This window comes from Moschus berezovskii, chromosome 24 (assembly GCF_049115385.1).
Source record: "Moschus berezovskii isolate FMDL1 chromosome 24, NW_MosBer_1.0, whole genome shotgun sequence".
Classification (NCBI taxonomy): Eukaryota; Metazoa; Chordata; class Mammalia; order Artiodactyla; family Moschidae; genus Moschus; species Moschus berezovskii.
Genome location: NC_142483.1, coordinates 23610859 through 23637360, shown reverse-complemented (window position 1 = coordinate 23637360; position 26502 = coordinate 23610859). Strand labels below are relative to the sequence as shown.

General features: G+C 45.5%; 1 protein-coding gene across 2 annotated transcripts in view; it reads left to right on the top strand.

The window, feature by feature from the left end:
* Window positions 1–26502, top strand: part of PRICKLE2 (prickle planar cell polarity protein 2) — a 384940-nt gene that overhangs the window by 5463 nt on the left and 352975 nt on the right. The window contains exons 2-3 of one of the 2 annotated variants that reach the window (XM_088831558.1): window positions 17489–17630; window positions 24370–24455. Coding sequence is in view for 1 of the 2 variants with exons in the window: in XM_055414259.2 (XP_055270234.2) it covers window positions 23555–23596; window positions 24370–24455 (128 nt within the window). In the remaining variant the exon portion in view is untranslated. Of the gene's footprint in view, window positions 1–17488; window positions 17631–23420; window positions 23597–24369; window positions 24456–26502 lie in introns of those variants that run through there. The other variant, XM_055414259.2, reaches the window with a different exon arrangement.

The window sequence follows — 26502 nt, the reverse complement described above, 5'->3', positions numbered from 1 at the left end:
GTCTCATTCTGGCAGTGTTAGACCCCACGGCTGCACGCCAGCCTGTGCTTTCTCTATGGCTTCTGTCATGGAGAAGTACTGAGAGATGTAAAAAGAAGACTACTTTTTCCCTCCTCCCCAGGGGTCACACATCACTTTTGCCACACTCTACCCCTCAGATCGTGAACTCCTTACTGCAAAATTCAGACTTAAAGTGAAGAAAGTAGGGAAAGCCCCTAGACCATTCAGGTATGACCTAACTCAAATCCATTACAATTATACAGTGGAAGTGACAAATAGATTCAAGGGATTAAATCTGATAGAGTGCCTGAAGAACTATGGATGGAGGTTCGTGACATTGTACAGGAGGCAGTGATCAAGACCATCCCCAAGAAAAAGAAATGCAAAATGGTTGTCTGAGGGGGTCTTACAAACAGCTGAGAAAAGAAGAGAAGTGAAAGGCAAAGGAGAAAAGGAAAGATATACCCATCTGAATGCAGAGTTCCAAAGAATAGCACGGAGAGATAAGAAAGCCTTCCTCAGTGATCAGTGCAAAGAAATAGAGGAAAACAATAGAATGGGAAAGACTAGAGATCTCTTCAAGAAAAGTAGTGTACCAAGGGAACATTTCATGCAAAGATGGGCTCAATAAAGGACCACAATGGTATGGACCTAACAGAAGCTGCTGCTAAGTCACTTCAGTCATGTCCAAGTCTGTGCGACCCCATAGACGGCAGCCCACCAGGCTACCCCGTCCCTGGGATTCTCCAGGCAAGAACACTGGAGTGGGTTGCCATTTCCTTCTCCAATGTGTGAAAGTGAAAAGTCAAAGTGAAGTCGCTCAGTCGTGTCCGACTCGTAGCGACCCCATGGACTGCAGCCTACCAGGCTCCTCCATCCATGGGATTTTCTAGGCAAGAGTACTGGAGTGGCTTGCCATTGCCTTCTCCGACAGAAGCAGAAGATATTAAAAAGACGTGGCAAGCACACACAGAAGAACTATACAAAAAAGATCTTCATGACCCAGATAACCATGATGGTGTGATCACTCACCTAGAGCCAGACATCCTGGAATGAGAAGTCAAGTGGGCCTTAGAAAGCATCACCATGAACAAAGCTAGTGGAGGTGATGGAATTCCAGTTGAGCTATTTCAGATCCTAAAAGGTGATGTTGTGAAAGTACTGCTCAATATGCCAGCAAATTGGGAAAACTCAGCAGTGGCTACAGGACTGGAAAAGGTCAGTTTTCATTCCAATCCCAAAGAAAGGCAATGCCAAACAATGCTCAAACTACCGCACAATTGCACTCGTCTCACACACTAGCAAAGTAATGCTCAAATTTTCCAAATCAGTCTTCTACAGTACATGAACCGTGAACTTCCAGATGTTCAAGCTGGATTTAGAAAAGGCAGAGGAATCAGAGATCAAATTGCTATCATCAAGAAAGCAAGAGAGTTCCAGAAAAACATCTACTTCTGTTTTATTGACTATGCCAAAGCCTTTGACTGTGTGGATCACAACACACTGTGGGAAGTTCTTCAAGAGATCTGAATACCAGACCACCTGACCTGCCTCCTGAGAAATCTGTATGCAGGTCAAGAAGCAACATGGAACAGCAGAGTGGTTCCAAATCAGAAAAGTAGTATGTCAAGGCTGTATATTTTCACCCTGCTTATTTAACTTATATGCAGAGTATATCATGCAAAATGCCAGGCTGAATGAAGCACAAGTTGGAATCAAGTTTTCTGGGAGAAATTTCAATAACTTCATATACTCAGATGACACCACCCTTTGTCAGAAAGTGAAGAAGAATTAAAGAGCCTCTTGATGAAAGTGAAAGAGGAGAGTGAAAAAGTTGGCTTAAAACTCAACATTCAGAAAACTAAGATCATGGCATCCAGTCCCATCATTTCATGGCAAATAGATGGGGAAACAATGGAAACAGTGAGAAACTATATTTTGGGGGGCTCCAAAATCACCGCAGATGATAACTGCAGCCATGAAATATGCTTGCTCCTTGGAAAAGCTGTGATCAACCTAGACAGCTTATTAAAAAACAGAGACATTACTTTGCTGACAAAGGTCCATCTAGTCAAAGCTATGGTTTTTCCAGAAGTCATGTATGGATGTGAGAGTTTGGACCATAAAGAAAGCTGAGCGCTGAAGAATTGATGCTTTTGAACTGAGGTGTTGGAGAAGACCTTGAGAGTCCCTGGGACAGCAAGGAGATCCAGTCAGTCCATCCTAAAGGAAAACAGTCCTGAACATTCATTGAAAGGACTGATGCTGAAGCCTGAAACTCCAATACTTTGGCTACCTGATGCGAAGGACTGACTCATTTGAAAAGACCCTGATGCTGGGAAAGATTGAAGGCAGGAGGAGAAGGGATGACAGAGGATGAGATGGTTGGATGGCATCACCGACTTGATGGACTTGAGTTTGAACAAGCTCCGGGAGTTGGTGATGGACAGGGAAGCCTGGTGTGCTGCAGTCCGTGGGGTTGCAAAGAATCAGACATGACTAAGCGACTGAACTGAACTGAACACCCCCCACCCCGGCTCCTTTAAATGCCTAACCTCCCTTTGGGGCTGGGAGAAGTCCCGAGTGGGTCAGCAAACACTGATCCATGTATTTGCTCCAGTTACACCGTTGGGGATGAGACAATAGCTCCTGTGAACACGAGCAGGCAGTGTTCAATGCTGCTTTCTTCCCCTCCTCAATGCAGCTTTGATCCATCCGGGGCTACCCAAAAGGAATTGCAGTGTAACTGGGGCAGCCCAACCTGGGAACGATATCTCATTCAGTGGGGGCAGATTCTTTTGTGATTTGGGAAGTTATCAGGTCAGGGCTTGGACCATTCCGTGAACATGGAGCACTCCCGCCCCGCAAGCCCCTCCACGCAGCAGGCTGCTAGCCTTTAGCGCAGAGCTTTGCTCTAGGGACGATGGCTGGTGGTAGTTATTAAACTGTTGTCTCTCAGCCTCAAAGTCACCCCTGTTTGAAGATGCAGTGGCTGGAATTGCTATTTCTCCCAGCTAGCTCATGCCATTCTAGGTTCTGCCACTAAGAGGTGCCAGAGGGGGATTGTCAAACAGAGGGAAAGGACTCCCCTGGTTGCCATGAGCTTCCTTTGGGCAGAGCCGTCTGTCTCAAGCCTCTCGCCTTTTGCGGTACTCCCAGTGCCAGCTTCTTCATCATGTCTCTACCCCACGATTTACAAAACTACCCTACTTTAAAGACAACAACCTCTGGGTTTTTTAAACAGTCCCAGCTCTCTGTGTAAAGTTTCACTCACGACAAAGAAGAGAAACCCCAACAGCTGGTCCAAGGAAGGGAGGGGTCTCTGCCTGCATAAAGATCCAGTTTCTACCCCGGGAGGTGGATACAGCTAAGAGGATAAAAAAAATGACCTTTCACCTTCAAGAACAGTAATGTAAGATTAATTTGAGGCTTTGGAACTAATGAGTTGGCTCGTCCTGTTGCAGCACCCCATGAATAACACGGTGTTTGCAGAGCCAGAAACCCAGTGATCTTTTTCTTCAGATGGAGCTGGGGAGAAAGGAGGGGTAAGAAAGACACTCATTTTTAGAATCAAACCTCAGAGGAGAGAGATGCCCATAAAGCTGTTATTAGAGGAAGAAAAAAGAAAAAAAAACACAGTGCACATTACGTACCTTTAATCTGCTTAGCTTTTCACTGTCTATTAGCTGAAGGGCTCAGATGGACGAGAGTATTGTGTGGTAGTTAAATCTGTGAACTTGGAGTAGATCCCTTGGGGTCTAAGCCTGATCTGTGACTGTCTAGCGGTGTGATCTCAGACTTCCTTTTCCACTGTGTTTCAAGGAGGTTTGGCTTAGAGCACATGGAAAGCACGTATGTTCAGGCCAGGATTCTGGTTATTTTTGCATTTTTGATTATGATTGAGGCAGGCAGGAATTTTATCCACGCAACAGGAAAGCTAATGTCTAAGAGCAGAGGACAAAAGCAGAATCAGTCTGATGGGACTCGTGGGGAAACTGGTTTCAGCACCACCTAAGAAAGAACAGTCTCACAGGCTAGCTGACCAGCAATGGAAATGGCTCCTGGGGGAGGCAGTGAGCACCCTGTCCTTGGAAGTATGCAAGAAGGAGCTCTTTCTACTAAATTATAGGATGGGTTGGATAATTTGTAAAGATCCTTCTCCCTGTTCACATTCTGGATCTTCTACTTACTAAATGCATTGCCTGGGGTCTCAGAGCCTGGTTTGTCGTATCTGATGGTGGTACTGGCCTCCCTCTTGCAGTCTCTCTTCCTCTTTCTTCACTCCTTCCCTTCAACACAGTAAGGATCGTGATGGACTGGACACTGAATTAGGCCCTGGGAAGAGTGAAAGGAGTGAAAGGAAGTAGATGGTATGTAGATGCTGCCTTGGAAGAAACTCAGGCATGTAGTGAGGGAGACCGATGAACAGAACATCAGAAAGTGGTTCCACAGAGGTGCTGAGAGAGTATTGAGTATTCTGGGAGCACAGGGGAAGAGCATCTCCCTCAACAGAAGTGAGACAGGGAAGGGGTGTTGGAGAATGCTTCCTGGAGGAGATGCTGTACTATTTGGATGCTGGGAGTGTGCTTTGGAAGCAGAGTAAACACTCGGATCAAAGACCCAGGGTGAGGAACAGCGTGGAAGAACAGGGAGCTGTACCAAAGGCAGTGTTGGTGGGATGCAAAATGTTAGGTAAGCGTGATGGGAGACAGGATGAAGAGGTAATAGGTAGGGACTGGACAATGGAGGCCCTTCTCTTTCACTCTAAGGAACATGAACTTGGATCCTCTACATGATGAAAGTTAATGACTGGTTTATATTTTTTAATTTTTTTATTTTACAATATTATATTGGTTGGTTTTGCCATACATTGACATGAATCTGCCTCGGGTGTACATGAGTTCCCCTTCCTGAGCCCCCCTCCCACCTCCCTCCTCTCTTCATCCTCCCTCTGGGTCATCCCCGCACACCAGCCCCAAGCATCCTGTAACATGCACCAACCCTGAACTGGTGATTCGTTTCACATATGACAACATACATGTTTCAATGCCATTCTCCCAAATCATCCCACCCTCACCCTCTCCCACAGAGTCCCATAGATTGTTCTATACATCTGTGTCTCTTTTGCTGTCTCGTATACAGGGTTATCATTTGCATCTTTCTAAATTCCATATGTATGCGTTAGTATACTGTATTGGGAAAGGTTGGGGGCAGGAGGAGAAGGGGACGACCGAGAATGAGATGGCTGGATGGCATCACCGACTCTGTGGACATGAGTTTGAGTGTACTCCGGGAGTTGGTGATGGACAGGGAGGCCTGGCGTGCTGTAATTCATGGGGTCGCGGAGAGTTGGACACGACTGAGCGACTGAACTGAACTGAACTGATACTGTATTGGTGTTTTTCTTTCTGGCTTATTTCACTCTGTATAATAGGCTCCAGTTTCATCCACCTTATTAGAACTGATTCAAATGCATTCTTTTTAATGACTGAGTAATACTCCATTGTATATATGTACCAAAGCTTTCTTATCCATTCATCTGCAGATGGACATCTAGGTTGCTTCCATGTCCTGGCTCTTATAAACAGTGCTGTGATGAACATTGGAGTACATGTGTCTCTTTCAATTCTGGTTTCCTCGGTGTATATGCCCAGGAGTGTGATTGCTGGATCATATGGCAGTTCTATTTCCAGTTTTTTGAGGAATCTCCACACTGTTCTCCATAGTGGCTGTACTCAGTTAGACCTAATAAATATCTATAGGACATTTCACCCCAAAACAATGAATTTCACCTTTTTCTCAAGCACACACGGAACCTTTTCCAGGATAGATCACATCCTGGGCCATAAATCTAGCCTTGGTAAATTCAAAAAAATTGAAAACATTCCAAGCATCTTTTCTGACCACAATGCAATAAGATTAGATCTCAATTACGGGAGAAAAACTATTAAAAATGCCAACATATGGAGACTGAACAACACGCTGCTGAATAATGAACAAATCATAGAAGAAATCAAAATATGCATAGAAATGAATGAAAATGAAAACACAACAACCCAAAACCTCTGGGACACTGTAAAAGCAGTGCTAAGGGGGAACTTCATAGCAATACAGGCACACCTCAAGAAACAAGAAAAAAGTCAACTAAATAACCTAACTCTACATCTAAAGCAACTAGAAAAGGAAGAAATGAAGAACCCCAGGGTCAGTAGAAGGAAAGAAATCATAAAAATTAGGGCAGAGATAAATACAAAAGAAACAAAAGAGACCATAGCAAAAATCAACAAAGCCAAAAGCTGGTTCTTTGAGAAGGTAAATAAAATTGACAAACCACTAGCCAGACTCATCAAGAAACAAAGGGAGAAGAACCAAATCAATAAAATTAGAAATGAAAATGGAGAGATCACAACCGACAACACAGAAATACAAAGGATTATTAGAGAATACTATCAGCAATTATATGGCAATAAAATGAATAACCTGGAAGAAATGGACAAATTCCTAGAAAAGTACACCTTGCCAAAACTGAACCAGGAAGAAATAGAAAATCTGAACAGACCCATCACAAGCACGGAACTAGAGGCTGGAATCAAAAATCTTCCAGCAAACAAAAGCCCAGGTCCAGACGGCTTCACAGCTGAATTCTACCAAAAATTTATAGAAGAGCTAACACCTATTCTACTCAAACTCTTCCAGAAAATTGCTGAGGAAAGGAAACTTACAAACTCATTCTATGAGGCCACCATCACCCTAATCCCAAAACCTGGTAAAGATCTCTTAATGACTGGTTTAAATTAGCATGTTCAGGTTTCTGTTATAGAGCAACCTCTTAGAGCCTAGGTGGAAGATAGATCAGGGTGCAACAAAGCTGGACCATCATTTGAGAGACTCCTGAGCCCTAGGAGTCATCTAAAGCAGAGTGGTAATGCCACAAACCAGGCATCTTGTGGAGTTGCTGTGAGGATGCAATGGGGTGGGGGGGGGTGCCCAGGGATGCTCCCAGTGAAACAAGAACTGCTTCTCAAATGTACAGGATGGCTATAACTGTGATCTCGCTATAAAACTTTGGTTTTGGGGGCATCATATAAATTGGGCCCCCTCATCACTTACGCAGGCAGTGGCAATAAAAGCCATACTTGTCATCCAAACCAGCATAAATGGTGCTTGTGCTTAAGAAGAGCCTTTAAAAAGGTAGTGAAACCACTGGCTTGAGAAATAATTTTGCAGATGCTTCTGGGATGCAAAGTTTTCCATTCCAAGCCTGAATTTTGGTGCTGCTGGGAAGGATGGGCACGTGGGGGCGGGGGTGAAAGATTAGATTTCACGCAGACAAACTAAGAGGCCAGATGATGGTCTTTGAATAAAACTTCTAATGGATTTGGCACGAGAGGGCACTGGAGATGGGCCCAAATGTCTCGGATTTGCTGAACTGTTTTTGCAGACAGTTGGATGTTTACCAGGATTTTTTGGACCTTGTAGATGTGCCCCGGAATGCCTCGTCTCAGGGAAGGCGAGAGGAGTCTCTCTTAAGCAAGTGTGGTGTCTGCTCCTCATGCTGTTTATGGCAGAGCTGAGAACTGTCTTCAAAATTAACAATAGACGTGCATAAATCTTCTTCAGTTACCTAGCAACTAATACAAGACAGCGGAGAGGTTCACAGGGCTGGGAGGAGGCAAACCTGTTTTAGGACTACCTGGGAGCACTTTGGTGATACTTTAGGGATTGCAGGGAGGGAAAGAGGGAAAACTAACACGACTCATGAAATGTATGTGTTTCTTTCTTTTTCTTTTATTGCTTATAAAAATTGAATCAGATTACAAAAACTTTTCCTAAATCTCTGAGGTATCTAGCAAAGCGAAGGTTTACAAAGAAACTACATACTTTCCGAGGCCTCTTCCAAAGCTAAACGTTTGGCTGTAAACTAGCAGTGTGACCTCATGTATAAAATAATAGATCACATTAGTGGAATTGCAAAGTTTCACTCACATTTGTAGGATGTATGGAATGATAGATCTTTTAGATTTCAGTTTCGTTGGATGCAAGATATGCGTTTTCAGTCAAAATGGATGTTTACAAGGAAAAGGCATTGAAACAATGAAGTTGTAAGGTATGCAACTTAAGACTCACACACATATATTCTCTGTGGATATGTATATATATATATATCTGTGTGTGCATTTTTCTTATAAAAATTAGTGTATGCATTAAGCCTTGGGCTACAAATTCAGCGCTACAGGGCCTGACAGGTGACACTGATGAGTTCTATGCCCAGGGACCACAGAGAGTCAAATATCTGGGCAATTGCTAGGTGACAACCTTAAGAGAGTAGCACCCAGTGCTGCCAGATCTTCTGCTTCCTTAAAACGGAGGCATCCAGACTTCATTTAGCATCTCCAATTTTTAAAATATTGACAACTAATTTGAAGTTTTAAAAAGCATCATGTGGGCTAAACAAAGCAACTCCGCCTTAAAGCAAAAAGCTCTGAAAACTTAGTCCTCTTTTTAAAGATTATATAGCTGCTCATGACCCACTGTATCTGATGGGATGGACCAGAGCTCACCCAGGCCACAGGCTAATAGGGTTCATCCAGTGCCTCCTACAGGCTTCCCGGGCAGCTCAGTGGTAAAGAATCTGCCTGCCAATGCAGGAGCCACAGAAGATGTGGGTTCAATCCCTGGGTCAGGAAGAACCCCTGGAGAAGGAAATGGCAACCCACTCCAGTATTCTTGCCTGGAGAATCCCATGGACAGAGGAGCCTAGCGGGCTATAGTCCATGGGGTTCCAAAGAATTGGACACGACTGAGCTTGCAAGCACACGAGTGCCTCCTGTTAATATATTCTGTGCAAGGTGTTTTTCGTATCTGTCATGCTCAGTATCTTTCCAAATATGAATATTACTTATCACGGAATTTAGAATCTTTATTTCAAATATGAGAATGCTGAGGCCCACATACCTCAAGGTTTTGCTGAAGCTCCTGAGTCTCCAAATCGGTTTCATTGCTCTGACTCTACAACTGCCTACTCTTAAGGGTTTGACTCCCCTGGAATAAAAGAGGTGAGAGTGATTGTTATTTTTGTAGGGAAAAATAGTTTTAACAGAATTTCTCTTAAGAGTTAGGAGGCTGTATCTGTTTGCTAAAGCTGCCATAACAAAGCTCCACAAGCTGGGTGGCCTTAAACAACATAACTGTATTCTCTCATGATTCTGGAGGCTGGAAGTCCAAGATCAAGGCGTGAGCAGGATTGGTTTTTTGTGAAGTCTGTCTCCTGGCATGTGAAGACTGACCGTCTTCTTCCTGTGTCTTTCCTCTGTGTGTGTGTGTTACTAATCCTCTCTTCTTATAAGGACACAGTCATATTGGATTAAGGCTCGCTCATTTTATTTTATTTTTTTAAAGACCTCACTTTATCTTTTTTTCCCTGCTTTTAAATGTTTATTTATCTTTTAAAGATTACTTTCCACACACGGTTATTACAACGTACTGGTTCTGTCCCCTGAGTTTTGCAGCGCATCCCTGAACCTATCCGATACCTAGTCATTGGTGCCTTCCGCTGCTGTACCCTTGTATTGCTGCCCCCCCCGTAACTGTGCATTTGTTCTCTGTATGTGTGAGTCAGCTTGTTATGTTCACTAGTTTTCTGTGTTTCTGGATTCCATATGTAAGTGATATCATACAGTGTTCATCTTTCTCTGTCTGACGTATTTTGCTTAACGTAATATACCCTCCAAGTGCATCCATGTTGCTGCAAATGGCAAAATTTCACTCTTTTTTTTATGGCTGAGTGGTGTTCCATTGTATGTATATATGTGTGTGTGTGTATCCACACTTCATCCTCTTCATCCATTCAGCTGTTGATGGAAATATAGATTGTTTCCATGTCTTGGCATTTGTCAATAATGTAGCTGTGAACATCGAGGTGTGCCTGTCTTTCAGAATATGTGTTTTGGGTTTTTTTTCAGATATGTACCAAGGAAAGGAATTGCTGGGTCATATGATAGTTCTTTTCCGGTGAGTCAACTCGTCGCATGAGGTGGCTAAAGTATTGGAGTTTCAGCTTTATGGGAGCGATTGGGGGTAGGAGGAGACGGGGACGACAGAGAATGAGGTGGCTGGATGGCATCACCGACTCGATAGACATGAGTTTGAGTGAACTCTGGGAGTTGGTGATGGACAGGGAGGCCTGGTGTGCTGTGGTTCATGGGGTCGCTAAGAGTCGGACACGACTGAGCGACTGAACTGAACTGAATGATAGTTCTATTGTTAGTTCTTTGAGAAATCTCCATACTGTTTTCCACAGTGACTGCACCAGTTCACGTTCTTAACAACCAATGTACAAGGATTCCCTTTACATCCTCGCCAACATTTATGATTTATGTTCTTTTTGATGGTAGCCACCCTGACAGGTGAGAGGTGATATCTCATTGTGGTTTAGATTTGTATTTCTCTGATGATTAGTGATGCTGAGCATCTTTTTATGTGCCTATCGGCCATCTGCATTTCCTCTTTGGAAAAATGTCTGTTCAGTTCTGCATTTTTTAATCAGGTTGCTTGTTTCTCTGATGTTGAGTTGTATGAGCTGTTTATATATATTGAACGTTAATCTTTTATCTGACTTAACTTTATCTTAATTATGTCTTTAAAGAGCCTATCTCCAAATGCAGTCCCCTTCTGAGGTCCAGGGGCTTAGAGTTTCAACCTGTGGATTTTCAGGAAACACAATTCAGCTTCAAACAGAAACCATCCACTTTTTTCCCTCTTCTGTCCCTTTAGTATTAATATTATTGGAGAAACTGAGAGAGGTTTTCTAAATTCGGGAGGCAGAGTGTCATGCAGGCCATTGGTGAACCTGAGGGGTCTCATAACCTCAGGGTGGATGTCCAAGCATCTCACCTCTCTAGGAGGAGGGGTGTTCACACACTTGACCTGTCAACCTGTCCCCACAGCATCGTTTCAATGTTTTAGGATAAATACAACATGAGGCATTTAACAGTGTCACTCTTTTACTTGGCATCACTTCTTATATATGTGTGTATTGATTTAAAATAACATTAATGTGGACACATAGCACTATTTACCATATCAAAATGGGAAACAACCTCAGTGTCCAACAGTAGGATTTAATAGGATTCTCTGCAGCATTTGGAAAGTTGACTGTGGAAAAATATTTGCAGTGTGAGAAAAATCCCAGGATAGATGAAGGGGAAAAAAGCATGTTACAAAGAAATATGTACAGTTAGATCCAGTTTTTTTAAAACAATTTATTATATGTACATAGATATTCATATATATATATATGCATCTTTGTTCATTTGGAAACACATGCTCTAAGATGTTTAAGATATCTTTCAATCATGGAATTGCACATATTTAAGATTTTTTTCTTCTGTTTTCTTCATGTCTTGTGTTTTCTGCAATAAATACAGTTTTTTGTGATCAGGAGAAAACCCTTCAAAATCCAAACCTGGCTGCACACACTTAGTTTACATTCTTCTAACTCAGCCATTGCCATAAACTTGTAACATGGGATTGCATTTATAAAAATTTCATTTACTTGCCATTTTCCAGTTGCAACTCTCAGCCGTGATCACCTGGACTCTAGAAGAATTTTTGTGCCAGGCTTGAGAAACTCTTCTCTCTGTGCTATCCATCTGACTTTCTTTTCTCATGGAAGGGGCTCTTTGAGTGAATTCAGAGAAAGGGCAGCACCCCACAGACCTGAATAAAGGGTAGGAAAATACATAAGTGAATGAAAGTGACATCCAAGCAGACCTAAAAAAGAAGCAAGATGTGACTTCACAGTGACTCTATGCCTTCTAGTTCTCTGTATTTATTTGTAGGATCCTTTGGACACACTTCCTTTTTAATAGAACATGCTTTCATTGGCGACATATCTCTGCAATGTCTCCTTTTATGAAGGAGGGGTCTGTGGAGGGTAATACTATACTAAACTTGGAAGAGACAGTAGTGGTCACTTTGATCAACCCCTGACATCATTGGTTCCCAGACCTCTTAATCCCCTGCTGCTACTTCTGCGTCACTTCAGTCGTGTCCGACTCTGTGTGACCCCATAGACAGAAGCCCACCAGGGTCCCCTGTCCCTGCGATTCTCCAGGCAAGAACACTGGAGTGGGTTGCCATTTCCTTCTCCAATGTGTGAAAGTGAAAAGTGAAAGTGAAGTCGCTCAGTCGTGTCCGACCCTTAGCGACCCCACGGACTGCAGCCTACCAGGCTCCTCCATCCATGGGATTTTCTAGGCAATAGTACTGGAGTGGCTTGCCATTGCCTTCTCCGCTGAATCCCCTAGAGAAACTTTATTAAGGGTGAGGGTCCCATGCATGCTGCATGCTAAGTTGCTTCAGTCCTATAGACTGTAGCCCACCAGGCTCCTCTGTCCTTGGGATTCTCCAAGGAAGAATACTGGAGTGGGTTGCTGTGCCCTCCTCCAGGGCTTGACAGCTTCTACACACTCCTATAACACAGGACTCCTAAGTAGATAGTTAATATCATCCCCCTAAATTGTGGACATAAATCGATCTAACAGTTGTGCAAGTCAATCTGCTGTATGTCAGAGGGTCCCATACCACTAAAGAAAAAGAAGGGGCCTGGGCCTGTGAATTGTGAAAGCTCTGGTTCTTTTGATAATTTGCACCTCAGCTTCCTCATCAGTAAAATGGGGCCATCACAAAATCTAACTTAAAGAGCTGTAAGAATTAAGGGAATTTTGGTTAACTCAAGTAAAGTGCTGAGCACAGCAGAGTGCTGATTCTATGCATGGATCCCTATTTCCTTTTTTCTTTTTACCAGCCTTTTTGGAGGGAATGGGCAGAAGAAAGGGCTGTTTTGCTTAAAGTGAAGAGGACCTGGTGAAAGTCTTAGGCCAAAGGTCAGCAAACTAAGCTTGCAGGCCAAATTTGACCTACCACCTATTTTGTTAAATAAAACTGTTACAGAAAGTCGGTCTCATTCCCTCATCTCTGACTGCTTTTGCACTGCAATTACAGAGTTGAGTTCTGATAAAGACTGAGTGCCCTGCAAAACTGGAAATATTTTCTGTCTGGCTGTTTACAGAATACGTTTGCCAACCCCAATCTAGACTTAAAAAACAAAACAGCAGTGTCTTTTTCACATGATCTGCCATTGAAGAGATGAGTGTTATGAGGCTGTCCCTATCAGGTGAAGTGGCTAACTCTTATCAAAGATTTCCTGTACCTGAGAGTCAACCCTCATTGACACCTTAATTTCTGTGTCTTTCGTCAAGAATTAACACCCACACCAACTGAGACTAAGGCAATGTTTCTTCGTAGTTTGGCTAGTTCTACCAGAAACACAAGGAATGGAGTGGTGCCCATCCGAGAAGTCTCCCAGGACCAGGATGCCCGGCCTCACCCAGGCCTATGACTCTGTGATTCTTCCTGGGCACAGAGCTGCTTGTCACTTGCCAGCACCCCTGTTGTAGGGGGATCCGGTCTTAGGTTCTTACAGGTTGAACTGGGGGGAAATGTGTCCCCAATTCTCACATCTTATCTGAATCCTCCTCACTGACCTTTCTCAATCTCACCAGTTCCTTGCCTGCAGGTCAGATGCAGACAGTCCAGTGAAGGACCCTAAGGTTCAGAGCAGGTTGTCCAATAAAACTTTCTGGAATGATGGAAAGTTTCCATTCTCTACTGTCCAATACAGTAGCTTCTAGTCTTATGAGGCTCTTGAGAACTGGACATGTGGCTAGTATGACTGAGGAAGCAAATTTTTACTTTTTGTTTAAATGGCACGTGTGACTCGTGACTTGTTGTTGGACTGTGCACCTCTGGAGGATGGCAGATGCAGATGTCAGGAGAATCATCTGAATGTCTGGATGGAACCAACACGGTTCCCTCCCCCACCCATCCCCACACTCCCACCCCTTGCCTTGGATTGTGATGTGAGCAGGAAATAAGCAGCTCTTTGCATTGGCCTGTGAGGGTTACTGTTTGACCAGCTGGGCTGCCATGACTAACACAGACATGTGTCTTGGCAACCACCTTTCTGAAGAAAGGACAATTCAGTCTACTCCTCTTCCACTTTAGAAGCTCAAGGAATGCCAGGGGCCTCTGCTGAGATCTTGTTCTCAAGGCATTGACTATCCTGTTTAAAAGATGAAAGAGGTGGCTTTGTGGGCCAGAAAGCAAGTGATTTCACTCAGCACCTTGGCCATATACGGACCTGGTTGTATGCTAGGTGGGAAGGTTCACTGTTCAAAACTCGGTTTTCAGTTGTTTTTTACAACTGTTTTAAACTGTGCTTCTCCTGCTCATGACAGAGAAAGGGCCATCTGGTTTGATGATTTTTTGGCTTGAAGGAAAGAACACGAAAGACAAGTATGAGCTTTAATACTCAAGAGATCTGATTCTCTGCTGAAGAGGAAATGAACTCCATATCCAGGAGAATTCTGCCAGGAAGGGGCCAAATAGACCATGCTCTCTGGAGGGTTCTCAGCGGTGCTGTGAACACCATTTTAACTCTCCTTTTGGTCGTTTCCAAGGTGAGACAGTGATGTGTCGCTGGAGCAGGACAGCTCATCTCATCTTCTCTGGTGTCATCAGAGAGGGGATCTAGCAAGTTTCCGTGCAAAGCCAGATGGGCTAGGATGGCATGAGCAATCTCACCTGCTCTGTGTGCCTGCCTGACTCTGGGAAAAGCACCTGACTTTCTGCTTTGTTGTAAAAGAAACCAACTTTGAAATCAAACAGACCTCTACCAGAATCTCAGCTCTGTCACTTGTTTAGTCAGTAAGTCGTGTCTGACTCTTTTTGCAGCTCCATGGACTGCAGCCCTCCAGGCTTCTCTGTCCATGGGATGTTCCAGGAAAGAATACTGGAGTGGGTTGCCATTGTCCTTCTCCAGGGGATCTTCCTGACCCAGGGATAAAACCCACATCTCCTGCATTGGCAGGAGGATTCTTTACCACTGAGTCTCCAGGGAAGCCCCTGTCACTTATTAGCTTAGACAAACCATGTCACTTCTCTGAGCCTTGTTTTCTTTCATTTAGGGATAATAATAATAAACTAGCCCCACAGAGCTGTCATAAGCATGAAATGAATCGGTGTCTGTGGCAGCATATGTAGGACAGGGCTTCATGCAGGACCAGTACCGTGAGAGACTGAGGGTTTGGAGGGTAGAATTCCAGTCCTGATGCTTCAGGGTGGTCCTGTGACGAGGCTGTGGGGCCACGTGTTAATTAGAGCACTGCTTCTCAAATTTCAAGTGTATTCATACCACTTGCAGATTTTGTGTAAATCCAGGTTCTGAGTTAGCAGGATTATGTCATGTAAGTGAGTTTCCAGGTAGTCATTTCAAGACTGCTGGTTGCTGACATCACCTTTGGAGAACAAGGAATTCAAAGCATCAACCTGATCTGTCTCCCTCCTCTGTCACCCACGTAGAAGCAGCGTACTCTCTGCTTTGAGTACGAAGAATGCGGGAAGTGGAGGATGAGCATGACGTAGTTGGCAGACGGAAGGGGAATCTAGGCACATGAGGAAAGAAATCGTGGGGGAAAACACAGATTCAAAGCTTTTCAACCTGAGTGGACTTCAGACTCACCTGGAGAGCTTTAACACTCTCCATTTTTAAGTCTCACCTCAGGAATCACATGTTTATAAGAGACTGGGATGGGGCCAGTTATGAGATATGAAAGCAAATAACTGCTCAGGTTATTCTTACGTGCATCTTGGGTTGAAAACTGCTGGCCTAGAGAAAAGAGGCACCTTTCCTAGCTAGAAAGATTCAAGAAAGTATCTTTTCAAGATATGAGATCAGGTGGTTTTTTTTTTTGGGGGGGGGGTGCTAGTTTAAGAGGAAAAAGTTCATGAAAATGGTAGGAAAGAGAAGGCAGTTGGTTGAAATCTTGAAAGATTGGATCCATTTGATGAAGCTGTCACAAAACGCTAAAATCCTGGGTCACCGACATGATAACTTAACTCTTTGAAGCATTTTGGGCCTTTGAATAATTTGTCTAAGAACCAACAGTAAATGGTAGACATGAAATCTATGCCATCTGGGGGGAATTGGAGGCTGTAGGGCTTCCCTGATGGCTCAGTGGGTAAACAACCTGCCTGCAATGCAGGAGACACAGGAGATGCGGGTTTAATCCCTGAATCAGGAAGATCCCCTGGAGAAGGATTCTTGCCTGGGAAATCCCACGGACAGAGGAGCCTGGTGGGCTACAGTCCATGGGGATGCAAAGAGTCGGACACAAATGAAGCGACTCAGCACGTTTCTTTCACGAACATCGTGGATTTGATTGTTCTCTGTGCTCACAGAGGCTACTGAATTGGAGCACAGAAGTCACCTTGGCTCTCTATGCAGTCAGTCTCCCTCCATCAGGAGGCCCTGAGCCCAGCACACATGCTCCAATACAATCTCACCCATGAGCATCGTTAGTGTTGCTGAGTGAGTTTTGACTCTTGAAGCCCAGGTATAGGCTTGTCACCAGCAGTCAGCTCAGAGTTGGCGCTTGACCAGCCTTGACACAAAGCTCAGCCCCTTTCCAGGATCTCAGTATGCCAAGTATCTGCAAATATTTTATGGAAGATGCCTTATGTCTTGGGGTGGGGGCTACATCAGGCACTGTGCCACATTTCCCTTGAACAGTCCTCATTAGCTATACATCTCCCCCTGAAAACCTGAATGCACAGCAAATAAGGAGACTGTCCTCTATCACCAACCCCAGCCTCCACCCAGCCTTTTACTCCTTTGGAGCAGAGCTCAGCTCTGTCCTATCTGCTCCACGCTTGGTTATCTATACCCAAGCATAGCAAACACAAGGTTCCCTAGAAACCCGGACCCGCCCTCTTTAGGTATGTGTTATCACCCATTACCTGGATGTTGAGCAGCTTATTCCAATGGGTACAGAGCTGGGCACAGCTTTGGGAAGGAAGGAAAAAAGCAGAGCAGGTGCAGATCACAGCCAGACAAGCTGCCTGTGAGAAGCCTTTGCCTGAAGAGTCACAGAGTCGGTGGTTCTGCTTTGTGACTGCAGGCTGAAATCACAGGGGGAGTTCATAAAATGCTGATGACTGAGCCACACCCCGGGAGACTCTGATTTTGATGGCCTGGGGTGTGACCTGGGCACTGGGATTCTTATGAGTTCCCCAAGTCATTCCTAGGGTGCAGCCAAGTTTGATACACTCTGTTCCATCCAAGCTGGTTAATGCTAAAGAGGAAAAGGGCAACCGTAGGCCTTTCCTTCTAAGAGCGATTGCTTTGTCCTGATTGCTGACCCATTTAGTCTTGTCTTGAGCGTCTAATTCCTTCAAGTGAGCCCTCTTAGTGTCTACCATCAGGAAGTATAATCCTGCAAAGGTTGAGAACCACTGAATAACTCTGTATCTTGGTGAGGTAAAGAGGCCTTAAGTAGGAGAGTGGGAACTGGGGTTAGATTTTATTTTTGACTTAGGATTGAGAGAAGTACCAGTTCCTATATCAAACTACTGTCTTCATTTGCAGGATGCTTTTCAAGCACAGACTAAGGCAACTGAGGAAATGCCAGGAAGCTCCTTTACATGATTGCTATTCCCGTGACTGAAGGCACGACTGGAAAACAATGTGACCACGACTTGAGAGCTGGAAGAAAGGGGCAGCCTTGAAGGTGAGCAGAGGGGAAAAGAGGCTGGGGAGGAAGTGGAAACAAGGGTAGTCAATGGAGAAGGATGTTCACGCACCATCCCCAGCATACTGGTCCTTCAGGCGTGCTTTGGGGTAAGATGCCCCCTTGGATGCACCCCATCCTTCTCAGGCCTGTGAGGAACCCTGGACACTCTGTGTGTGTTTGTGTGGATGTGTGAGTGGGAGAGAGACAGCTTTAATGGACAGTCATCCCCGAAGGTAGGAACACATCAGGAGAACCTGGGGTAACAGAGCTAGGCTTCATTCTTTCCTCAGCCGCCTCTGTCAACAGCATTGGGTGATGGCAGATCACACATCTTGGCGAGCATCTGTGTCCTCTTCTGCCCTTCCTGGGAGTCTCGGGGTTGGGATATGATATCTATGAATGTACTTTGCAAATAGTAGACTGCTATCTGAGTGCAAGGGATCGTTTAAACAGTCAGTGTTGCATCTCTGTGCGTTTATAAGGGTACTAGGAAAACGAGGAACAGAGCCTCATGTGCATGGTTGAAGGGAGCATTAGAAGAAAAGAAAACAAAAACATTTTTTTCTGTGATTACAAAAGACATACATGTCACGGGGAAAAACTTAGACAATTGCAAAGACATAAAACCTGAAATTCCTCTTCCCCAGCATACTGCTATTTGTCTTACAACACAATTATGTGTGCATATGTAAAATCCATCATATTTTCAAATTCAAAAGCCTCTTAATTCAAAACAATACATGTTTCTTACAGAAACAATAGGTAGGTTAAAAACCATCTACAGTCTACCACCTAGAACCTCCTAATCTTCTAGAACTTTGAAAAGTTATGTAACTATTTATACATTTTATATTTTTACCTTTATTTATTGTACAAGGAGTGAACACTTATTTTATAAAAATTAGATGAGCAAAAGGGAAACTATAAATCACTTGAAACTCAAACCTCAAAACAACTGATCACAGTTTATAGTATTTTTTATTACAGTCTATAGATTTTTCAATATTCAAATATATGTGTATTTTTGAAAGTGTAACAGGTACCCAAAATCTTTTATGAATAAGAACTCATATTGCTAATTTTATAACCTGCTTTCCAAATGGAACAAGATACATGTTCTACAACTTCATTTTTAATGTCTGGGTAGAATTCCATTGGAAGGATACACTGCTATTTATTTAACAGGTGGTCTGACAAATATTTAGATTGTATGTGATTTTTATTTTCCCTCTTAGAAGCAACACTGTCATGACTATCCATTTACCACATATTTGTGCTTTTTTTGTAATTTAAATTTTAGGTTAAGCTGGGCCAGTGTCTCTGCAGAATCCTAAGGCTTTTCAAAGAGAAAGATGTTGACTGCCTAGTGTAGCACTTTTTATCATTTCCAACATTTTTGCTTTATACATATTAGATTATATTGATAAATCTAAAATGATTTAAAGCCCTGTGAAATATTTAGCCTGCCAACACTTTTTATTCTAATTCTCTCTTGATTTAATTTTTTCTGATGATTATGTCAGTTTCATGCTCATACAAGAAAGTTTATAGACCTCAGAAGCATGTGCATTGGGAAGAAAGGAAAAGGTCTCATATAATCCCCCTGCAAGAGAACAGTGTCTCTAGTTACTTCCATCCAAACCCTCACCACACGTGACTTTACATGGTCTTTTTCAAAATATTGTTTGTAGACTTCTGATTAGGAAGAGGCTTTAATGGAGCTTCTAAGTGTTGTTTGCTGTTCTTGGAGATTTTAGCCCTGTTGAAACACTTAGAATTGTTTCTAGGAAGTACTAGAAAGAAATACGCACATGGGTGAGGCCGTGCTGAGATGTTGTGTTGTTCTTCTCTATCTTAGACAGTACTGTGTGGACAGATCCCTGAGCTTTCCTGCAGTTGTGTAGGAAGAGGGCGTCAGTGGCCTCACTTGGTTTAACAGTCACAGCCTTAGACAAGAAAAAAATGTAAAAGTCAAAATATGGAAGACAGGCACATGTAGACCAAGAGAAGGAGAGGGAAACAGCCCCTTGCCTCACTTGATCCACATTTGATGTTAGAAGGCTTCAGACAACAAGGACACAATTCTCAATCTAGTAAGTACGTTTACATTTCTGACTATAAAATGAACATATGCACATTTAAAAGCCAAAAAGAAAAAAAAATATCATTTCACCATCAGTCCATTGTAAGATTTTGTGTTTCTTTCCAGTTTCTTGATGTATGCCTTTTAAGACTAGTTAAAGCCCAACAGTTTACACTGGTTTTGCATTTCTGCTTCATAGTACAGCAAAGGCATCTGCCCATGTCAGTAGTTCTGGAGGATGATTTCTTCAAGTTCTGCTAGTAATTGTATTGTATTGCCTTGAGAGATGAAAAAGAAACATACATCAAAGATGTCTGTGAAGGGCAAACGCGGTGATAAAGCAAAATAAAATTGTCTAGTGTTCATGTATAGCTGCCAGTGAGAGTACATTTTCCTTCCTGGGTTACTACGCTTTATCTTCCTAAGCAAGATAAAGTGGTTGTTGAATAGATACGTAAGATACTGCCACTCATAAGTGAGCCTCCGGTGTATTATAAATAACTTGTTCTTGCTGTGAAGAGAGGGACCCAGGGGGACTCATCCACAGAGAGAGGCTTTTATGGCAGGTGGGAGGGCAAACAGTCTCGGCGCCCTCTTTGTACAGTGGAATTGGGTCTTGTACATGTGTTGTGTTCTGATCAACGTGTGGAGACTACGCACATCTCTTCTCCTTGATCAAGTAACAAAAGTCAAGGTCTGGGAAAACTCAAACCATGTATCCCCAGGGCGTTGCCTCCTCCACCACCCACATCCACCCAGGAGCAAGACATGGGGCAGGGGTACTGCCCCGGCCCGTGTGGTTCCGTCCAGGTAGTTCGGAAAAGGTGCTGGTTCCTCTGAATGGAGATCATTCCCTCCATCTGTTAGTAGCTTGTACTGCACTGGTTTTGTTACTGACCTTCGCCAAACATCTTTATAATTAAAGTGCAAATGGGCCATAGCTGCCATGTGAACACTGCCCTCCCGACCTGCTTCTGCCAGTTACAAGGCCACATGCAGTGCAGGGCAGAGATGGCTGTGTGGTCACCCGCTGAGAAGGCCAGGTGAGCGTCCTGGCCTAGTACTGATTATAACTGGGTTTTGAATTGCTCACACTCCCTGCCCCCACCCCTACCAAAGCTACTGCCTTCTATTTAGCCAGTTAACAAATGTGAGGCATTTACAATGGGCCAGACCCGTGCTAGGCCTGGGCAATAAAGAGAGGAATGAGCCATGGAGTTTGCCCTCTGCAAGCATACCCTCCACGGGTGATGGCGGGTGGTGGGTAAGTAGAAAATGCCATAGAGGGGAGTCGACTGTTGAGGTGATCGATTTTTGAAGCATTTTTCCCAGGGCTAGGATTAGGGTGAGGTGACTCAGACAAGGATGTGTACATGTAGGGTAGGATCCTATCTTTAAAATGACATTCTGTTCATCATGGACTTTTTTGTATTAATTTTGACTCTTTAAATCATTGCCTAAAAATCTTGATTACTGAGTTTGTGGGTGCCCCTGTAAATTTTGCTCCTCAGGCAAAGACCTCACTGGCTTCACACTAGTTCTGGCCTGGAACTCAAACCAAACCTTGCCCTAATACATACCTCATACACAGAAGGTATATATGTATATATACATATAAGCTGCGTTATTTTATTGTTTTGGATTTGGGGTATAGGTAGACTGGCTTAGCCACTAATTTGCTACTTTACCCCAGGCAAGCTGCTTTTCTTCACTCAAGTTCAATGTCTCACCTGGAAAAATACTAAACTGGGATTTTGACATGGACAAGAATGTCTTCTTTTGACAAATAGGTAAACGAGATCATTTCATCGTATGCTACGTGCCATATGAGGGCGTGTGTGTGAGAGATGTCACCATAGGGGATCAGGAAAGTTCTCTTGAAGTGATCTCGGATGTCCTCTACCTGCAGCATCTTGATGTGGGGGTTCGGTTCCCCATCCAGAGATTGAGGTCAGGTTTTGGCAGAATACCGAATCCTAGCCACTAAACCACAGTCAGTGACAATGCCCTAGCTCTTCAATTTTGCATAAAATAATTCCCACAAAGATGGAAAGTAGTGAAATAAGTTAAAGTACAATGTGGTTGGACACACGGCTGGGCTGAGAGAGAGTCTCGCCCTTGTGATAGTCTGATTCACTTTTACGGGGCATTTCTTCCAGGTTTCCTTTGGCCAGTCGCTTTGATTTGCCTGGTTCTGAGTCTGTATTTGGTTTATCTCAGGATCCTCCCATGTGGGCATGCGCACCTCTTAGCCAAGCTGGATTCTAGCGAAGAGGCCTATGGGTAGTTGCATCACTTACTATGAGGTAACGCCCCTTCCTTCTGACCTCTGAGGGGCCTTTCAGTGCATGTGTGACCAGGGAGGCCTCCTTAACTTCAAGAGTGAGGAATATGTAGTCTTTTATCTCTTACCTGGGCATGGTCCAGCCTCCTCCATCATCCTGCTTTTATGGAGTTTCTGTCCACAGGGGAGAAACTGTTGAGCCTGTGGCCCATCTATCTCCTGCCTCAAAGGAAGGTGGTATTTGAGCTGAAATATCCATGCCAAGTGGACACTATGGCTTGCAATCTTCTGTTTTATAACAGCTGATCATTAAATGAGCCCTCAGTTGGCTCCTCTTATAACATGTAAAACTGTTAGATGTCTTAATTCATTTCTCTCAACAATGCTGTGAGGTTAGTACTCTTGTATCATTTTTTTTTTTAATATATTGGTAAAGTTCAGTTCAGTTCAGTCGCTCAGTCGTATCCGACTCTTTGCGACCCCATGGCCCAGCAGGCCAGGCCTCCCTGTCCATCACCAACTCCCAGAATTTACCCAAACTCATGTCCATTGAGTCGGTGATGCCATCCAACCATCTCATCCTCTGTCGTCCCCTTCTCCTCCTGCCTGCAATCTTTCCCAGCATCAGGGTCTTTTCAGATGAGTCAGCTCTTTGCATCAGGTGGCCAAAGTATTGGAGTTTCAGCTTCAACATCAGTCCTTCCAATGAATATTCAGGACTGATTTCCTTTAGGATGGTAAGGAGACAAGCAGAAAGAACTCAGGAAGAAGGTGAGCTAGCAAGAGAATGAGCACATGGTCCCTGGGGTTTCAAGCTTGCCCTGTTGGTGATTACTTAATGAGGGTGGAAGTAGACAGGGCCATTTTTCATCCTTTTCCTCCTCTACCAACACTTAGTAAATAGAAGTAGATTATTTGTAAGTGACAAACTTTTAAAATAGTCCATTTTGGGGGTAATGGGACTTTTCTGTATCTTGATTATGCTGGTGGTTGGAAGTCTGTGTGAATTAATCAAAACTGCCAGAACTCTGCACTAAGATGGGTGATTTTTTTACTCTGGGGAAATTATGTTTTAATTTTTAAAATTCCCCCCTCTTTCCCCCGCCTCCCCCCCCATATCCCGGCTACAGGAGCGGGGCCTGGAGGTGTCCCCTGCCCCTAACGTCCGCGGCAAGGGTGAGGGAAGAGCCTTGAGGGGAGGCGGGCCCAGGTGAGGGAAGGGAGTTGGCCCCGGTGGGCCGGAGGGAAGCCGGGAAGGGGAGAAAATAGGCACGGACGGGCGCGCGCCGGGAGGGATGGGGAGGGCCCGCGGGCCGCGGGGCGAGCCCGGGGAGGGCGGGGGGATGCCGGGAGAGGGGAGGGACCTGCGGGCGGGAGGGCGAGCGGCACGGGCGAGGGCGGAGGGCCGGGCGTGCGCTGCCGAGCCGGCCGGGCGCGGCGAGCCGGAGACAGGCCACCGGCCGCCCGGGGTGCCCGCGCAGGCGACCCGCCCTCGCGGCCGCGGTGCGGACGGACGGCCGAACGGACGGCGCTGCGTGCCGGAGCCGCCCGGCCATGTTCAGCCGGAGCTCCCGGAAAAGACTCTCCAGCCGCTCGGTGAGTGTCCCCCGCCCGAGCGGGGCCAGGGTCCGGGTGCCGCGTCCCGCCGCGAGCGCGCCGTGCAGGCGCCCTCCGCCCCGCGGCCGCGCACCTGTGGCCCCAGGTGAGCCGGCCCCGCGCGCGGGGCTGCGGCCCGGGCGCGCGGGAGCGCTCGTGGGGGCTGCAGGCTTTAAGTCCGGATCCCCAGTCCCGGGAAAAGCCGGGCTGGGAACCGTGACCCTGAGTGTCACAGTCCGGGGGCGCCCAGGGAAGCCCCCTCCTTTGCCCCTTCCCTTCAGGCAGGTCGGAATCCCCGTACCCAAGCCCCAGCGTCCAGCCTTTTGGAGCTCTAGCCGCGAACCTGACTTTGGGGCGGTTTCGGGGGTGTCCCGTGCTGCTCCCTTCCCGGGAGCATCAGCCTGGTTCAGGGAGAGCACGCAATGGTCGCCTCTCGGGGACTCCGGGGAGCAGAAAGGTCTTGCTTTTGTTTCTTAGATACCCGTGACCAAGGTGTCTGGGGGAGACAAAGCCCCAGCCAGGGCCATTTCTTAGTGGCTTGGTGCCCACGCCAGAGGCAGCCCGAACTGGGTCCGCACAGCCGTCCCCAGGCGGGAGACCACCCCTGGGGCCCTGCAGCGCCTGCCCCCAATCCCCCAACGTCAAGAGGAGCTTTGAAGTAGAATCAGAGGAGATGGGGTGAGAAAGGCAGGCCATCCTGCCTGGGACACAAGTGGGGCTCTGGAGGAAGCCGGGTGGTGGAAACATGCTTGTGTTGTCTTTTTGTTTTGAAGTTGACCGGACTGGGGCGGATTGAGAGAGGCCAGCCATGTAACGCCTGTGGTGACCAGTGCCCGGGATTTGCCTTGCATAAATGGAGGTAGGACCCCTTATGTGGGATTCCTGGAGACAGCACCACTGCAGGGGGAAGCTACACAGATAAATCCACATATGTGTATATATGCACACACGTGCATTTTTCGCCTTTTAAATGCACTTGAAGTCACATGGAAAGAATGCAAAGGCTGTTCCTTTAAGAGAGGGACTACATCTGCTACAAATATTGGAGGTGGAAGTGGCGTCCAGACACTGTGGATGCAGGAGGGCCTGGCTCTGGCTGCATTTCCCTGATGTGAGAGTTTGGGGTCTCTTGTACCACCCTCTGTGAGTCTAAGTCACTCTGTACCAAATGATTTGACTTAGGCAGCACAGTTTTTCCAAGTGCCACGGTACTGCATATGTAGGATTCCTGGGACTAGCTGGTGTTTTCCAATTGTGTTTTTAATTCAGCCTCTGTAACTCTGGGTCCTAACCGCAAACCCACCACTGCCCGCCTGTGCTGTGTCAACCCTCTTCGGTGGCCAGATGTTTCTTATTAATGTGCCGTGAATGTTGACTTCCAGGCAGCCCCAGCCTGGATTGGAATGATTATGTTTGGGGGACAAGGAATCTGGGTGCCCTCCCAGTGCATCTGGCTGCTGAGGCTCTGGCTGGGAAAAGTTACGGTGCAGGCTGACAGGCTCTGTTTGGTAATACAAAGAGAAGAGAGAGGTTCTTCTTGGCAACTTCATAAAAAGGCAAAACTGGTGACAGGACAAAATTCTTCAGCGTTGTAACCCATTCTCTCTTTGCTTATTGCACCTTTCTCCCTCACCCCCCACCCCACCCCCATACCCCCACTCCACCCCCCAACTCCCCCCCACTCCCCCATGCCCCTTTGAAGAAGGCTGTTTCTGGATACTAGGGAGAAAGCCTGCTTTGATTTTTTTTCTTTTCCCCTGACTCTGTTCCTACTTCTCTCCTTTTTCCCAATTGTTCATGTGTGCTGGGCACCCAGTTCTAAAGAAGCTCCCAGCCGGCTCCTTCAGAAATTAATGCTTTTGTTCTTGCCTCTGATGGGCTGGCAGCCTCTTTGCCTTTGTTTCAGGGCACTGAGCGCAGCCCTTATGGCTCCCGAGCATTTAATAACTTCTGTGTCGGATGCAAGGCCGGGTGACCTTATAAATATGTAATGGGCAGACATAGGCATCCATCAGTCCCGCTGATGTTGTCGTCCCAGTAGGTGGCTCTGGACTGGCCCCTGGGGTGTCCCAAATGTGAAAGGGGCGATATGTGGGAACACATGTGGAAGCTTGATTTTGTCAGGCAAATCCAGTGTGACAGCACTGCTGATCACTTCCTGTTTGATCCATCCTATGCTCCACTGGGGGTGGGAAGGCAGAGTGATGAACAGGAGAGTGATTTCTGGCTCCTCCCCTACTCTGGAGCCTTCAGGTCAACTTCTGATCAGAGGCCTGTAGGGCAGTGGTACAGTGTAGGGGTGTGGCCAGAGTCCCCTGCTTCCAATCTGACCTTCAGTCAGTCATTCTCCCTAGGCCTCAGTTTTCCTGTCCCGTTTAAATGGGCATCATAATGGTACTTTCCTCACAACTTTATTGTAGGGATTAAGCCAGATACTGAAAACACATTGTTTGCCCTATACCAGGTCCACGATAAATATTAGCTACTCTTGTCAGTTATTTTGAGCTTCCCCTCAGCTAGTGCCTGGGAAGAAGCATAACGAGCTCACTAGAGGCTGTGGGATCTGCTGGTCACTTCAGATTGTCAGGGCCTCTGCATCTTGCAGAACCTTCAGCGATGTTAACCCAACTGGTTTGGTGAGGGGAAAACAAGTGTTTTATTTTCAGCCCATTATGGAGCCTTTCTTTTGGAAAGAGAGCCTTTCATGAGGCTGAGATGGTATTTCATGCCCAAGCAATTTGCCCACTAGCAGCCGAAAGCCTCCGTGAATGGGGTTTTTATGGCATTTCCATTCATGGCTGGAAAGGAAACAGTTTCTTGCTTTTTGCCCCTTCGTTTTCCCTCATGAGCATGCTCTTGGGTGACTTTTTGGAGAAGAGGGAAAACCATTTCTGGGTTATGGCACA